Below are 16693 nucleotides of genomic sequence, written 5' to 3'. Positions count from 1 at the left end.
CCAAGCCCACTGACAGACCCAAGGCTTCTGCTTGAAGTGTTTTTGTTATTGTTTTGTTTGTTTTTTTTTTTGTTTTTTTTTTTGTTTTTTTTTTTTTGAAAATAGTTGCGTGCAGGACAGGGAGAGGTGAGGAGAGAAGGGCCATCCTAGATAGAAATGCTGTTCTCGATCAGCACGGGGTCCAGGTAGTAGTAGGGAACGGGGAGGCACTTGTTGCGTTGGCGGATGTTGTGTGATATCTGGGCCAGGCGCTGGCGGAAGGTCTCCATGCTCCTCCGTGGGACATCCTCCACAAAGTGAATGTCGGGGAAGTGGCCCAGGGTCCTCTGCGGGCAAAGAAACAAGCCACTGGGACACAGCAGGCCCCCACCCCTTTGCCCTTCCCCTTCAGGAGCCTCTTTGCCCCTGTCTCTCTCCCTTGACACCCTCCTCTTTTGTTGGCTCCCCAGCTTCTGGCCCCCTGCCTATGCTCAGGGTTCCCCCACCCCCATCTGCACCCTGAGGCCACAGGTCACCTTGTCGTCAGGCTCCCGGCTGAGTGTCCAGAGCACTAATAGGATGATGCACGTGGTCTTCACATCTGGCAATGTGTCCAGGAAGGTCTCCAGAGTGGTCAGCCCCTTGGCCTGCACCGGTGGGTTCCGCATGCTTGATGGGAAATTGGGCATCCAGGAGGTGAACTCCAGCTGGAGGTGCAGTAGAGGAGGGGTTCTGGGTCAGAGAGCACCCGGGGTCTCTCGAGTTTAAATTGAGGTTGGGATTGATGCTAGGACTCAGATTGAGACAGGTTAGGCTAGGGATCATGGCAGAGGTTGGGTTTGAGGTTAGGACTAGGACTAAAGTTAGGTCTGGGGCAGGGATTGGGGCAGGCGCTGGCGAGCACAGGTACCTGCCCTGCGTTGACAGCTGAGTGCTTAGCAGAGCAAGTGTAGATGACGATGGTAACATATCGGATCAGCTCAGGCACTGTTCGCAAGCACACGGGGAAGCCTGAGGGGAAAGAGAAGGCCTGGGCAGCATCAGTCCTGCCCTGGTTCTGGCTGACCCGCAAAGGACTCAACCAAACTCAGCTCAAATTGTCTTGCCAACACTTCAAGCTGCTACATCCCTGCCCCCATCCTGCCTGCTTGGCTCTCCTGTGGCCACAACCCAGTTCAAAACACAAGCTTTGGGGAGGGGCCTCAACTGGCCTTGTTCAGATGTTCTACAGGGCTACTCAAGGCACCTGCCTGAGATGAGACCCTCAGATCTCTCCTCCAGCTCCTTAGGGGGACCTCTCTGGTCCCAGGTCTCAGCAGGGGAAAGGCTTTGAAAGAATCCTAGCTTCCCTGCCCTGACTCCGCACAGCTCCTCATCCACTCCGTCACATGTACACTTCTTTTGAGACTCTGCTCACTTCATATAGATTTCTCAGTAACCTGACTCTTGATTTGATACCTAACCAAGCTGCTAACTTCTCTCCCTATTGTCCTACATAAGCAGCCAGCCCTGATTGCCATGGTGACTCCTGGATCTAAAAGTCCAACACAGTCAAACCAGACCCATTATCTTCATCCCCAAACTGCTCCTCCTTTCAGGCCCCCAGCTCAAGGAGTGACACGTGCCATCTACCCAATTGCAAAAACTCTAAACCTGGGAGTCACCTTTGGCCCCTCCCTCCCCCAATCTAGCCTCCATTGCCAAATTCAAACCAGTCACCAAGTCCTGTCATTTTTATTTCCCAACTCTTTCTGGGATTCTCTGTGTCCCCACAATCCCCACCCTTGCCGGGTTCCTGTCACTTCCCCCTTGGACACTACAGCAGCTCCCCAAACTGTCTCCTGACTGCCGGTGCAGCCTGATACTCTAAAATACAAATCTGATCTCCTTGCAAACGCCTCCATAGCTCCCTCTGGCACTCAGAGTAATTCCAAACTCCTTAACCATTTTACAACCCAGCCACTACTCATGAGTTCAGCCTTAGCCCCAACTGGGACTGGGGAGCTGCTGGGCTCCCCAGCTCTAGTTGCAGGGACCTATCAGCAGCTCCCAGAACTCTCCAATCCCACCTCTGTCATCTCACTGTTAATCTCCTCATCTTGCAGATCTTAGCTATGATCTCAGCTAACTCTTAGCTTACTGCTACCCCTCTTCCACTCTACCCACCACCCCTCCCCAAGCTCGGTTAGGTACCTCCCCTGGGCTCTTGTCCTCCCCACAAACTGCGCCAGTCCTGCTATAGTGTAACTATGCCTTTACTTGAGCAGACCACCCTCCCCAAGACTGAAGTTCTTGAGGACAACACCTTCACCTGTCTTGCTCCCTTTTGCCTCCCCAGTAACCAGCAGTGTTCATCACATCACAGATGCTCACTAAATACTTGTTGAGTGGGTGCCCAAGTGGCATGACCTCAGGAGCTCTCCTTCCCTTCTAGAGCCTGCTAGCTCTCCACCAGCTCCCCAGTCCACAAAGATTTGTTTCTGAGGTGGGGAACTGGGACCTCTGTAAGTCTCTACAGAGATGACCCAAAGCCTCTGAGCTCAGACAGGAACCAATAGCCAGCCATGCATTCTTTCCCAAACTCTCTGAGATGGCGCTGCTCCAAGGGACAAGGAAGGGCCTTGTCAAAATTTTCAGGTAGTGATTGGCTTCTTTTAGCCCTCAATAAGACATGCTTCAGCCCAGCCCAGGTGGGCCCACCCCATAGCCCCAGGCCCCTGCTGGATGCCTATGTGTCCAGGCCCATACCTGAGCTTTCACGCCCTAGTAGGCACTCCTTGAATATCTCCTGCACCCAGGACTGCAATTCTGGGTCACCCTCCACGGCTGCGTCACATGGGTAATAGTAGGTGATGATCTCTGTCACATACCTGACCAGAGGACAGGCCTCAGTCTGGACCTTGACCTCCCCGATTGTGCTGCTCCCGCCTTCCCCAGAATGCCTTGGCCCCAGAGCTGCCCCAAGCCTGTGCATAAACAAGTCCTGTGGGGCAGAGGTGGCAGCGGTGGCTTGCCAACATCAGAAGATGGCGCCAGACCCAAGCTCAGGTACTTAAAGGGTCCCTGTGCCACCTCCAACATCCCAGGGTATCCACCCTGAGTGCCACCCACTGTTGTCCCGACCTTACCTTTCCAGCGCATCCCATACTGCTAAGCAGTCGTCGCGGTAATAGTATCCTGGCAGGTCTTGAACCCCTCGCTCCACAAAGTCATTGGGGAGGTAGAAGCTGTCATAGGTAACCTCTGACAGAGACCGAACCATCACCTCCGCAAAGCCTTTCAGGCCCAGGGATGTAGCCTGGTCAGGGAGGAAGCAGACACTGGTGCCGGCGAGGTCTCTGCAAGTCCTCCCCGCTGAGGCTCACACCTGCCTCACACATAGTGAGTGCTCCTCTAACCCCCTCCCAGCCTGCCCTGCCCCAGGAATCCTCACATGCCAGCCCGCAGACCCAGCCCCTGCCTCAGTGCCCTTGTGGACGTAGCAGCCACTTTAACCAGTCCCCTCTGTCCATGCCCCTGCATGATCTAAAGGCAAGTGGGAAGTCCAGGTTTTAGTCTAACTATAAAGGCCAGAAGGAAACCAAATATCTTGCTGGGCTTGGGAGCTGAAGTCTTACCCTGGCGGTGAGGCCCTCATCATTGAGCAGGAGAGCCCGCCCAATGCTGTTGATCTGGATGGTGTATCGGGTGTGGGGGATGAGGAGCTGTGAGAGAAAGTAAGGAGAACAATGAGGGAAAACTGAAGTTACCCTCAAAAGGACCTCGGCAACCCAATTTCTGCAACATGAGACCCTTTCACTTTGAAAAGTCCCTACCCTAAGCCCTCTTTTGTGGGCCCCCAGCTGTCTCCCCAAGTCTAACTAGAATTCCTCAGACTGCTGAGCAAGCAGTGGCTTTCTGTGGCCAGGTGACAGCATTATGCTTCACAGAAGTCCCTTGACCCAAGTCCATACCTTGTAGAGGGGGTGGCACATGGGCAGCTGCCTCAGCACAGCCAGACAGAAGGCCTCAGCAATAAGGTGGGTCCCCAAGAGGTGTGAGATGGCCTCGTGGCAGAAGAACTCAGCGTTGCGTACCCACGTCTTGGCTAGCAGCCAGTCCCACTCGGAGTCACTGGGCAGGAAGATGGGGCAATTGGGCCCAGGGGTCTGGCCAAGCTGGGGGTGGGGAAGGAGGGAGGGTTAGGTGAGGGCAGAGACACACACATACAAGGGCCCCCACTACAGGAGGGAGACCAAGGGGACTCTGAGGAGGTAAAAATCTCCACCCCCTATACTCCAGTCCCTCTGGTCCCCTGAACATACCAGAACCTTTTCTTCCTCTTCACATTTGCTCTTGCTATTCCCACTGCCTATCGTACCTTCCCCTATCCCTTTCTCTACCTGGCAGTTCCCACTGATTCTTCAAGAACCAGCGCACGAGCCACCTCCTCTGAGAAGCCTTTCTTATCTCAGCCCCACAGCTGCCACATTCAGCTGTGCAGGTTGTACGTTGCACAGGGTACCCAGCTCCCTGGGGGCAGGGGAAGTCACTGAAATCTAGCCTATGCTGTTCTACTAACAAGTCAGGAGCATCAGGGCTTGACTGATCCCCTCCAGAAGAGTGATTTTTCTAATTTGGACATGGCCCTAATGGAGACCTCTGGGAAGGAAGCACCTCAGTTCTGCCAGACCCGACTCTCAAAGCAGCAGCTAAGTCTGATTAGCTCAGTGAATCTGTGCTTATAAATACAGTATGCACACTCTATACATAGGTGCACCCATAGAAATCCAAGTTTATACATGGGTAGCACATGGGCAGCACACAGATGTGCACATGTAGGGACACACAGAGACTCAAACCAAGACTTACACACAGGGCCACACACCAAGCTCACCACTAGCCACACACGCGCATAGGGATATACGTAAGTATAAGTATATTCTCAGATGCAGACACAGGGACAAACTCTCACAAATAGGTGCACACACAAGGACATAAGGCTGACATGCGCACACACACGTACATACACAGGCTGACCTGGTCACCATACACACAGATAGGGGCATACATGTACACACACAGGCCCACACACTCACATAAGTACGCACACACATTCGTGCACATACAGATGGTCACACACTGGCAACACGTTCACATAGTGGTGGCCCCTGCACCCCAGGCACCTGGATGGCAATGGGCATCATGTTCCCTTCCGGGCCAAAGTGCAGCAGGCATAGGGGGGCACATTGGTATTGCTTCTGGCCATTGAGCTCAACGGTGGGGATGCCCTCCAAAATGCGGTAGTCTGCCAGGTAAATGTTCCCCTTCTGGAGGAGAACCACGATGAGTGGGCAGGTAGGCACCAACACAGGGCACCCATGGCCCACACTTTGGGTACAGAGTGCCCTGGCCCCCCAGATGCAGGGGTTGGCTAGGAACTAAGTGGGGTATGCAGGTGGGAGTGGAACTCTCTGTGGGCAGCAGAGGTGGGGAGAAACAGGGATACCTGGGAAAAAGGAGAAAGCCAGGAGGCTGTGGGGGTCTCTCCCCAACCAGGCCTCACCTCCAACTCTGCTTGGAGGCAAGTTCCCTCGCCCAGGAATGGGGCCACCATGTCGTCAGTGACCGGGAACTTGTCTGGAATCTGTGTACAGCGGCGGATCAAGCCTGGGTTGATGCCATTGAGGTACTGGTACCCAAAGAAGCTGTCCTCTCTCCAGTGTTCCGCCACATACTCTAGAGAGATGGCACGGGAGCGTCATGATGCGACCTGGTCCCCCTCTGGGATAGAAAGGCATAGGGCCAAGGCCCGGGACTGAGGAAGGCAGTGGACACCTGCAAGGAAAATGAAGCCTCCAGCCTCCCCTTGAGCGGCCGGAGGGGCCCAGGGTGACAGTTTCCAAGGAGCCGCCAGAGGGCGACTCTTACCTCAGGTTTGCTTGCAACTCCCACCCTACTGCCCCCCAAAGTCACGGTCCTGCCTCTCGGATGCTGCTCTGAGTTCCTTCCGCCAGAGATCACTGGACTCCCCATATTCCATTCGGGATGTCCCACCCCATACCGGAGATGACAGACTTGTAGGCAGGGAAAATTTTCTTAATGTCCTTCAGTCTCTTCCATGACTGTTTGCAGTCCAACAGGCCCTGGAGTTTCAACTTCAGTGACCTAGGAGATAGAATTCGATGGGAAGGCCATCAGAGAGGTTGCCAAGTGCCCACTAGGACCACGGCAGAGGTGCCCTATACCACCTAGGTCTCTGAGTCTCAAAGTCACTGTTCTCTGCATCTCTGGGCCTCAGGGTCTCCCAAGCCCTCAGCCCAAGGTCTTTCTACCTCTCAGGTTCTCTGGCATATCTTTTCAGCTCCCTCTGCCTTCCTGGCTAATTCCAACCTTTGGGGCTATGGTAGATGCCAGCCTGGAGCAGAGGAAGAGGGGCAATCTTCACAGAAGCCCTCACCCCTGCTCCCTACCCACCCCGCACACACTCACATGGGTCCCAGGCGAAAAAAAAAGGAGGCTGTCTTGATGAAGGAGTAGCGAAGATTTGAGTTCAGGAACCTGGTGGCCTTAATGTTGATGAGAATCGGGAATCCAGGGATATAGCCATTCCACCTGGGAGAAAGAGTGCCAAGCTGGGAACCTGGGGTCCAGGGCTTGAGAAGGGGGCAGAGCCCAGGAGTCTGTCATGGGAGGGAGCCCCAGGGCAGCCTCAGGTCCTTACTCAGGCCGGTTGGGGTTTCTCCGGACAGGAGGGTGGTAACTGGGGATGTTCACGTAGTTGGGCAGGCCGGGAACAAAGACTCTCCAGCTGCAAAGAGAAGCCAAGACGATGGGCCCTAATGCCAATGAACCAAACTGAGTGACATAAGGCAAAGCCATCACTGGCCCCCAACCACCCTCAGCCTCTGCCACCCTCCCCTCACTGGTAGAGGTCCTGCTTGGCTCTGATCTCCTCCTGTCGGTGCTCCAGAAGGATTGGGAGTGTGTCATCTGCCGTTGTCTTCCCTGCGGGGATTCCAAAGAGGGGGCTCGAGGTCAGACCCCTGGCCTCTGCCTGTCCCTGCCCACTTCAGGCATCAGAACTCCGTTTCTGTCTCCCAGGTCGGGTCTGGGAAGTCCACCTTGGGAGAGGGAGGGTGAGTCTCCTCCCCAAAACTCAGAAGAAAGGATCAGGTACCACCTTCTTCCCCCTCTCTCTACCCCTCAAGCTGGGCCCTGCTGCTGTAGGGAGGTACCTCTTCCATATCTACTGAAATATCAGTTATTTAGCACTTACTAGGTCTGGAGCACTTTCTAAACACTTTCCTTATGTTAATAATTTATGTCACACAAGAGCAGCCTTATGAGGCAGGTGACAAATGTTATAGGCTCACAAACTGCTTTCCACAATTCCAAAATCCAAAGGCTATGCATGTCAGGTTGATTGGTTTTTTCCAAAGTTAGGCAAAAATTCCCTGGTCAGAAAAACCTGCTCAAAATTTAGTTGAGGCTATAGACAGTATTTAACTCATTTGGTGCAACTATTCATAGTTTTTGCTGCAAAGATATTATTATATTTGATTAAAGGGTGCCCTGGTAGATATATCACATAATATGTGGTGTGTGAGTATATACAGAAGATACAGAGAGACAAAGATATGTATGTATCTTAATATATAAAGTACGTATTTATATGTATGCATGTTTACACAGATTTCAAAATAAAATCTGAATTTCAAAAGACCTCTCGCCCTCACAGATTCAGCTAAGGGACAACATCGTCATGCTCATTTTACAAGGAGAAAACAGTTACTATTACATAGAAAGCAGTGAACTCGGATTTGAACCAAGGCAATATACTTCTGATCCCACCCACTAATAACCACCAATAGTTGTTAAGCCTTTTTAAAACTCCTTTTAGAGGTTGTCTTTTTGGATTTTCACATCACCCCTAGAAGTAGCTTCTGTTATTAGCCCCATTGGGATGAGGACACTGAGGCTTAGAAGAATTTTGCAGTGGACCCAGATGTCCGCTAGTACATGGGGGAGCTAAGATCCAAACCCAGGCCTGTCTTCCTTCAGCATCCTGGTTGGTAATCCAGGATGAAGGGGCCTATCACTGTAGCCCCGCTATTTTCCCTCAAGGCCTCTTTAGCCAGCCTCTCCTTCCTCCAGCTGCCTTAGTATTCCAGGTGAACAGTACCCCCTGGAGTTGTGAAACTCAGAACACCAGCTCAGCCTCATCCCCAGGATGGGAGCCTTACTTTACCAAGGACCCAGCAGGTGACTCAAGTCTCCCTGCCCTGGTGTTACGTGGTAGCTGCCCCACCCAACCCCATTCTTGCCCAGCCACCCCAGTGTCACCCTGCCTGTCTGTCTCCTGCTTCAATACCACTCAGACCTATCACTGTGGGAAGATGCTCAGTATCCCTTGTGAGACCTTCTCCTTGGATTCCCCACCCTCCCCCAAGCCTGCTGCCCTCTGTTCTTGCCTCTCATTGCCCCACCTCAGGCCCAATTCCCCTGCTCCCAAGGAAAGGCTCTCACCACAGGGAAATGAGAGTTGGAAGAGGGGTGGTCAGCTGTGGGGAGGATGGAGCTCTAGCACCCTGGGCCCCCCGCAGCTCTGCCCTTCCCTCTCACCCACCTCATGGGAGGCCAGCAGAAGCTCGGGTGGCGGAGCCAGAGTGACAAAAGAGGACAGGCCTTCACCCCCATATAGCAGCCACATATTAGGAAGCTGGCCAAGCCTGCCAGACAAGAGCTCTGGCAGAATTAGACATAAGAAGCTCAGGCACTCAGGTCTTGTCCTTCTTCCATAGGAACCAAGCAACTGGGAAAATAGCTGGGCCACCAAGGAAAACACCAACAGTCTGTATGAGTAACAAGGTTTCCTACTGGAGCGAGATGGAGCCTTACTGGATAAAGAAGAGACTGAGAGAGCAGTGAGTCCTGTTAGGGAAATTAGGTGTCCTATTGTGGTAACAGGGCATCCTTTGGAGCAATGGAACATCCCATCAGTCTAAAAGATGCTCAGTTAGAAACCCAGGGCATTATAACAAGTCACAAGGCCTCCTGTTATAGTACTGTGAAGAACTGTTGAACTAACAGCTTTCTTAATGAAACAACAAGGCAGCAAGCAGTTGGAGTACTCAGGCAATTGATTAGAGCAACAAGGCATCTCATTACGGTAACAGACCCCTGCTGGAGTAACATGGAGTCTTTTTGGAGTAGGAGGACACACTTTTGACATAAATAGAGCACCCTATCAGAGTCCTGAGGCCTATACCCAGAGTAGCAAGGGGTCTTTTTAGAAGAGCTGGGCAGCCCATGGGAGTCCCGGGAAGGATGGTAGAAGTAAAGGAGAGCACACCTGTCTTCAGGCAGAACCTGGGGGCCTGAGATCCCAAGGGTAGCCCCATGCCTCATCCATTTCTGTTCCTCAGGGTACAGCTTGGGCTGGACCCAGAAAGGCAGCAATGACTAAAGTGATGTGTAAGAGTAGCAGGCGTTCCTGGGAGTCCCTGTGGAGCTGGTACCTGGCTGGCTTGTGGGGAGCCCAGAGTGGTCATCTTAGGGTAGCTTAGCTAGGGCAAGAGGCCTGACATGAAATGACATGAAATGGGGTGGTGAGGGCTTGCCTGTAGCCTCCCGGAGTGCCAGAGTCTCATAGCCATCCATCCACTGGTAGGCGGGGAAGTGGTAGATGCGGCCATTGGGTGCACAGATCTGTACGTAGCTGCAGTACCAGGAGTTCTTGGGAAAGAAGAAGTAGCGCTCCTTGTATAGGCGGATGATGATGAGCTCCCCCAGGTCCTGCTGGCACTGGACAGTGTACTCATCCACCTGGGCAGGACACAGGGCCAACTGAGTATGCAGGACTTGACCTCAGCTTCTCAGGCCTCCTATTGGTCTGGCCCCTGATCCAGGCCCTGCTCATGCTAGGAGATGCTCACCTCCCTGGACTGGGGTGACCTGATCTTTGGCTTCTCCCCCACCCCTCTAAACTGACTGTCCCCTAATGGACCCATCTACTCAGGGTTAGGCAGGACCCAGAACCTCCCTCTCTTCACCTTCAGCTCCTGAAGTCCCATCTTCCCACCCACATCCCCAGCCATTTGAGGCTGCAGGAGCCATGCAGACCCCCTGGGGCTGTTGTATAACGGGGCCCAAGTGAATGTGTGCAAGTGAGAGGCAAGATGAGGTCTCCTGTAGACTCCTAGTCTTAGAGTGGGCAGATGTGGTCCAGCTAGCTCTTTTCTACCATTTATCAATAAAGATACGACGATTCAGAAATGGCCACATAATCAGAGTGACTTATTGAGGTCACATAGCAACAGATGACTGGACCTGACTCAAAATCAGGTCTGAGGGCTGAGGGCTCAGCAAAGGGCACCTTCCATCATAGAACAGGCAAGCTCCCACTGGACAGACTGGTCTGATGTCATTTGAAATCACAGAGACTCCAATATGAATTTAATCCAGTTATGATGCACCTTTACTTAGGAAGACTGAGTAAGAATAGGAGAGAGAAGAATTGGGTTGGCGGGGGGGAGAGAAAACGAGAAAGGATAAGGGAAGTGGGAGTGGAAAAGGGATGAGGAAGAAGGAGAAGTAAAGGGAGTGAGAGCAGGTTGAGAGATGAGGGATGTGGGTTGAGTGATGAGAGAGAGGAAGAGGGAGAAAGAGAGAAGTAAGAAAAGGGGAGAGAGATGAGGAATAACCAAAAAAGGGTGAAAAATGACAGACCAGGGATGAAGAAGGATGACCCACAGACAGGATGCGGTGCCAGGTCTCTAGGGTGAGGGACATCCAGAGCCATCATTGGAGCCCCACTGCTTTCGGATGTCTCCCAGAGCTCCCCGACCTTCTTGGCCGAGCTGTGTCCCCCTCCTCTATACACGCCCATCCCTCCTCATGCTCCCCAGACACATACACACACACTCACACATATATACACACACAGCTCATACACTCACACACACTCACACATACACCACACATACTAACATATACACACAGTCACACATACACCACATTTACACAACACACACACATATACCACACTCACACATATACACACATAGACCACACACACACACACATGCTCACATACGTACACCACCCACGTTCATATGTAGTCACATATACACACTCACTGCCCCAGTTGCAAAGTCTCTCCCGAAGTGGTTCAGCAGCTGCTTATGGCTCTCTCCTTGGGTCCCGACGATGGTCAGTGAGATGGAATCCATAGTTCCTGAAAATAAGTCAGTACCTGTGGCCACCTTGACTTTGTAAGTGGCCATGGCTGCTCTTCAGGAAGCAGGAGGGGGAGCTCAATCCCAAACACTGGGGTGCTGCACAGGGATCCGAGTCAGGTATAGGAAGCCAAACACAGAGAGGAGTAGAAAGGGCCAGCCTCCCAAGGTAGCAAGGTGAGGCAAGGATGACTGGCCCCCAGCAGCCCAGAGCGTGGAGAAGCTTTTGCCCTTGGCGGGTCTGATGGCAGCCAAGCAGGCTGGCGCAAGGCCGTGCTCCTGGCGGGTGAGCAGGCTTCTGGGCTACAAGCCCTCTGGGAGTTGGCAGGGAGGAACAGGAGGCAAAGAGCTGGGCCTGCCTCTGAGAGGGCGGATGGAAGATGCCTTGGATGAAGGAGACTTCAGGGTGGGGAAGCCAATCCAGCCTGAGTCAGGGCCCCACGGAAGTAGAGGGAGGGTTCTGGGTGGGGCCCCCAGATCTGTATCTGGTCTAATAAGCTCCTTCCTTCTGCCCGCCCCCATGAGCTGCAGAGCTGGGTACCTCTGCTAAGCAGAGCCATGGGCAGTGGGTTACTTGCATTGGTTCTGGGGCCCCCAGTGGGCGGGGACTAGGGGGGAGGGTGCAGCACAAACTCGCTCTGCAGCCGGCCTGCTGCCTGGCCATTTCTCTATGGGAAATGGAGCAGGTAGTGGCAGCAGTGGGAAGAGTGGCCCATCCTTCTGCCCCAGGGCCCAAAGCCCATGAAGTGAAAGGTAGTGCGTGTTGAAGCTAGAGCTCAGAGACCCTAGGAAGCAGAGAGGCTCCAGAGAGAAGTGATCAGGATGGAAGTAGGGGGATTTGTTGCTTCCTGCTGAGCCAGAATCAGTTGAGGTTGGAGTTGACAACAAAAGGAAAAGACAGTTGGAATATATTCGGGACACAAGAACTAAGCTAAAGAATGGATATGTAATTTGTGGTATAATCATAACATAGAATCCTACTCAGCAATTAAAAAAATGAACTATGATGCGGATGAATCTCACAAAAATTATATTGCATGAAAGAAGCTTGACATAATAGAGTACCTGCCCTATCATTCCATTGATATGAAGTTTAAGAACAGGCCAAACCAAGTGATTCTTATAGAAGTAAGACTAGTGAGTAGTTCTGGAATGGGAGTGTCATGTAGGGAGCTAGAAATGGTCTCTATCTTGATATGGGTAGTATATAGGGAACTATATGCATTTTACTCTATGTTATCCCTCAATTTTATAAAGTACTCACCTCCACCACCTCATCTCCAAAGAAAGAAACAAAAAGAATGAAGCTAGGAAAAGGGTTGGAATCAGGGTTGGGCTCCAATAGAACTGGGTTTGTCAGGAACCAGGACATTCATTCCTCTATGTCTTCATTCATTCAGGAGACAGCATTTCAGGCACTGTTCTAGGCACTGTTCTAGATACACACAGTGCTTACTGAAGCTGGGAGAGAAGGACAAGAAACAGTAAATAATAATTTGTTTGGATATTAAGTGTTCTAAAGAAAATAAATGTGGAGTGGAAAGGGGGTCGAAATTGGGGGTTAGTTTCTGATAGAATCACAGAAGCCAGAGCCATGAGGACTGAATAGATCTGAGTTTAGGGAGATGTTTGGACTAAGATTATATTATGAGAGAGGCTCAGAGTTCTACTCTCAGCAGATAACGTTTGGGACCCACGGAGAGTAAGGAGAGAGTCACATTCCCATCCCCCTTTTCCAGACCTGCCCTCTTTCCTTCTGCCTCCCGGGGCAGCTCCTGCCAACCAGGAAGCACCAACCCAGGTTTCCTCCCTGCTGGCACCCTTCTTTCACCATCAAAGGAAGGTCACAAAGTGCCTGGGCCAAGTCAGGGCCAATGGAAGCTCAGATTCTGAGATGGAGAGAATGTTCCAGTAGGTTCCAGATTGAGTAAGGAATAGGGATGAGATTGCAATTCAGGTTGAGCTTAGGGATAGGGTTATGGTTGGAGTGAGTGAGTGAAATCACCCTCTTACGACCAAAAGCTGTGTCACCCCCATTCAACCCCTCCAAGCCTAACTCAAGACTGGCAGTGGCTCCTTCTTGCTTTTGAGATAATGATATCATCCCTTCATATGACTCCTCCATAGCCTCCTACCTTATAGGTCTCATCCCCCACCACGTTCCCCTTTGCTCTCTTCTGTCTGGGACTAGGTGCCTTTCATTCATTATAAGCAGATCCTAATGGAGCCCCTACTATGTGCACAGCACTGTGTCAGACTCTAAGAATTCAATGTAACCAAAGCAAGTCTCTGCCCTCCCTCCTAGAGCTTACATTGTAGTGTGGGAACAGACAATATTACCTAATAACCAAGTAAATTAAATGTTTATTAAATAGTTATAAGTGCTGAAGAGAAAAAACAAAGCAGGGATCGACAATATAAAGTATAAGGAAGCAAACTTTAGAGCCAGGGAGGAGCTTTTTGATAAAGGACTTTTGAGTTAAGATGTGAAGGAAGTGAGGTCAACCCCCATTCAACCACGGGGCCTTTGCATATGCTGTCTTCCTCTACTTCTTGGACCTGATTAATGTTTCCTCTTCCTTCTAATCTTAGCTTGAGAATTGCTTCATCAAGGAAGGTCAAATTTAACTAGTAATGGCTCTCACAGCACCGTAGCTAACATGTCTGACTAATGTCTGTCTTCCCCATTAGATTAGACAGTTTGTCGTTTGGTTTGGTTTTCTCCACAACTCTTGGCACAATACCTGGCACATGGGAGACTCTTGAAACATGATTCTTAATGATTAGATGGGTTAGTAATGAGGACAAGGTCAGGATTATGAACTATATTAACAATTGGGTTGGAATTTGGGTGAAGATTCAGAGAGGCGAGGTAGATTGGGGCAAAGGTGAGTCGAGGGGCAGGGAGTGGTATGTGTGTGAAGGGGGATGACAGCAAGATAGGAGAGAAGGCTGGGGATGAAGGGTAAAGGGATGAAGGTCATGCCCCCACTCTGGGTGACTGGCAAGGCTGTCTCATCCGCTTGGCACTGTACTGGTCCCGCTGAGGATGAAGCTGTCAAGATGGTTAGGCCCACCCTCCTGGGCTCTGCTCAGCTATCCTGATGACTCTTAGGGAATGCTAGGAGCCTAATGATGCAAATTCTTTGCAAACTCTTCCAGACTCCTGCTTTCTAGCCACTTTCCTTCCCTAGAGACTGTGTCCCCAGGGAGCTGCTAAGGCTTGGTGAGGAGCAGAATGGAGTGGAGTGGAAATAGAGGGTCAGGGACTTGATAAACTTTACCTCCAAGCTTCTCAGGGACACAGGGTCCTGAGGTAGAGGAGTAAGAGGCCCAGCTTTAACCTTCTACTCTAGTGGTAAGATCACTCTGTAGGAATAGAGAAGAGGCAAGGACACACAGGTGACCAGGGGGTAGGGGGAGAGAGAACCTTGAGAAAACAGGAAAGGGAGCTGATGGTGTAGAAGAGTTTAGGTGTCACCACGAATGGTGGGAAGGGAATCTACCACCGCCCCCCAAAAGCTGCCTCTTCAAGTCATAACTCACTGTCAGTAAGTCTCCCCACAGCCAGTCCCTCTCTCCCAGCAAAGAGGAGTGGTGGCTATACTTAAGTCTGGAGTGAGAATTAGATTCCTGAGGGAAACGGATGGAAATGGGGATGGTGGGGTTTTGAACGTGGCTAGGGACATGAAGGGGTTTAGGCATGAGGATGTCAATAGGGCATTCCCCATTACAACCAAAATGTGGACACATGATTCCGGGTAAGTGCTCATTGGGCTGAAGAACTGGTTCTCCTGGACCAGGGGTGGACCCAGAGAGCAGGGGAGGCCCCTGGAAAGGATGAGAACTTTCAGGGTTGGCTCACAATGGGCCACCCACACAGGAAGTCGAGTCTTCACTGCTGGGGCATCCACATACACACACCTTGCCCTACCCCAAGCTCTGCAAAGCAAAGAGAAACCCCTGAAGCCCCACACCCCTGGGACACAGATTAAAAAATCAAATCAGGTCACTTATCTGCTTAAAACTCACCAGAGCTTAATAAAATGTTACCCTTAGAATCAAGTCCAAGGACTTACCGTGGACTACAGGACCATGTATGACCCAGCTTTTATCCAGCCCCCTTGGTCTCCTTGTTTTAGCCCCTCTGGCCTTTTCGGCATTCCTCAAACACATGCTCATCAGGGCCTTTGTGCTTACCTGTCCTTGGTCTGTAACACCTTTCCCCCAAGCTGTCCCAAGTGTTTTATTCTTGCAATCAAGGTCTCAGCTCAACTGTCACTCCTCAGAGTGGCCTTCCCTGACCACCAGATCTAAAGTTTCCCCCTATCTTCCACCCCCAGTCATGCTAACTCACTGGTTTCATCTCCTGACTGCACTACAACAATCTGAAAGGAATTATTTCTTTGTGTGTTTCTTTATGCATTTGTTGTCTGACCCTCTATAAACCAGTGGAGGTTGGCATAGTGCCAAGGGAGTTCATGGCTGCTTCCCCAATGTCAAAAACAGTGTCATGAGACATGAGACAAGCAGATCCTAGAATGTAAATGTCGGAGGGACTTTTCAAGTCTTCTTGTCTCTCACATTTATCTGACAGACTTGGGCCATTGAGGCTGAAGGACTTGCTCAAGGCCAGCTGAAGAAAGAGGGCTGGTGTGCTTTTCACTATGCCTTCCAGACTAACCAAAAAGCATAGAGAGGTCAAAGTAGAAGCTAGAGGAAGCACCCCCATTTGACAGGGCTCAAGCTTTACATGAGCCCCTTCCCCACATCCGTTCCCAGAGGTGCCCAGAGCCTGGGCAGAATCCTACATGCTGCTGCGTGTGTCTCCTCAATAAATCTCCTTCCAAGCTGGCTTTCTGGGAAACCAGATTACAGCGATCCATCCTGGGCCCTCCCTTTCCGGCTCTTGGGAGTTTTTAAGATGGACATGCCTCCTAATGCTCACTTTGGTGCAGGCCAAAGAATGTTTATCCTCTTAGAGGCATGGGATGCCTAAGTGTGCCCTGACATCCCTACAGCATATGCAGGTCCTACTGGTCTAAGTTAAAGCTCAGATTTGAAAGGTACGCAAATCCAGCTTCTGCTGCAGTCTTCCTGGGCACTAGGGGGCACTTAGTCCTTTGATTTTCTTTTAAAATGGACAACATCTGGTGATTTGGGCTACATACTTAGGTTAGAATTTGCAAGTGAGATGTCACTAAACATACCTCTTCAAGCACCATGACATGGGGATTCTCTTCTCCCAGGATGCAGGTACGAGAAGTAAAATCGGACCTTTAACTGCCCCCACTTCCATCCCAGGTAATGTGACTGGCCAGAGAGAGCCTATGAGCAGAGTTTGGTCAGTCACAGAATTTGACACAAGAGGCAAAGGAGGTAAGGGGGCTGGATCTGAAGTCTTGGGAAGTAGGAAACAAGAAGGTGTTGAGTGGCTAGAGAGAAAGATACCGATAACTGACGTGAGGGCTGCACAAGTCTATATTTAAGGGTTA

At 51.3% G+C, this 16693-nt stretch overlaps 1 protein-coding gene across 1 annotated transcript; it reads right to left on the bottom strand.

Annotated features, from left to right (window-relative positions):
* Positions 1-33: 33 nt before the first annotated feature.
* ALOX12B (arachidonate 12-lipoxygenase, 12R type) lies at positions 34-11246 on the bottom strand. The gene is made up of 15 exons (XM_016154653.2): positions 11100-11246; positions 9582-9786; positions 6885-6966; positions 6683-6769; positions 6451-6573; positions 6023-6126; positions 5525-5697; positions 5145-5288; positions 3933-4136; positions 3597-3683; positions 3108-3277; positions 2728-2849; positions 890-990; positions 516-686; positions 34-326 (listed from the first exon to the last, which is right to left on the bottom strand). Exons 1-15 carry the CDS (start codon positions 11244-11246, stop codon positions 147-149), a joined length of 2100 nt encoding a protein of 699 aa, XP_016010139.1. The 3' UTR covers positions 34-146.
* Positions 11247-16693: the final 5447 nt, after the last annotated feature.

This window comes from Rousettus aegyptiacus, unplaced genomic scaffold, assembly GCF_014176215.1.
Source record: "Rousettus aegyptiacus isolate mRouAeg1 unplaced genomic scaffold, mRouAeg1.p scaffold_m13_p_6, whole genome shotgun sequence".
Classification (NCBI taxonomy): Eukaryota; Metazoa; Chordata; class Mammalia; order Chiroptera; family Pteropodidae; genus Rousettus; species Rousettus aegyptiacus.
The sequence above is the reverse complement of the archived record's forward strand: the minus strand, read 5'-3'. Positions and strand labels throughout refer to the sequence as shown.

Bases quoted from the DNA above. Each gene is read 5' to 3' on its own strand.
- ALOX12B (XM_016154653.2), bottom strand. From the start codon at position 11,246: ATGGCCACTTACAAAGTCAAGGTGGCCACAGGTACTGACTTATTTTCA. The intron at 6,574-6,682 runs GTAAGGACCTGA...TCTTTCTCCCAG, and splicing joins AGAAACCCCAACCGGCCTGA to GTGGAATGGCTATATCCCTG. The intron at 2,850-3,107 runs GTAAGGTCGGGA...TCCTCTGGTCAG, and splicing joins GTATGGGATGCGCTGGAAAG to GTATGTGACAGAGATCATCA.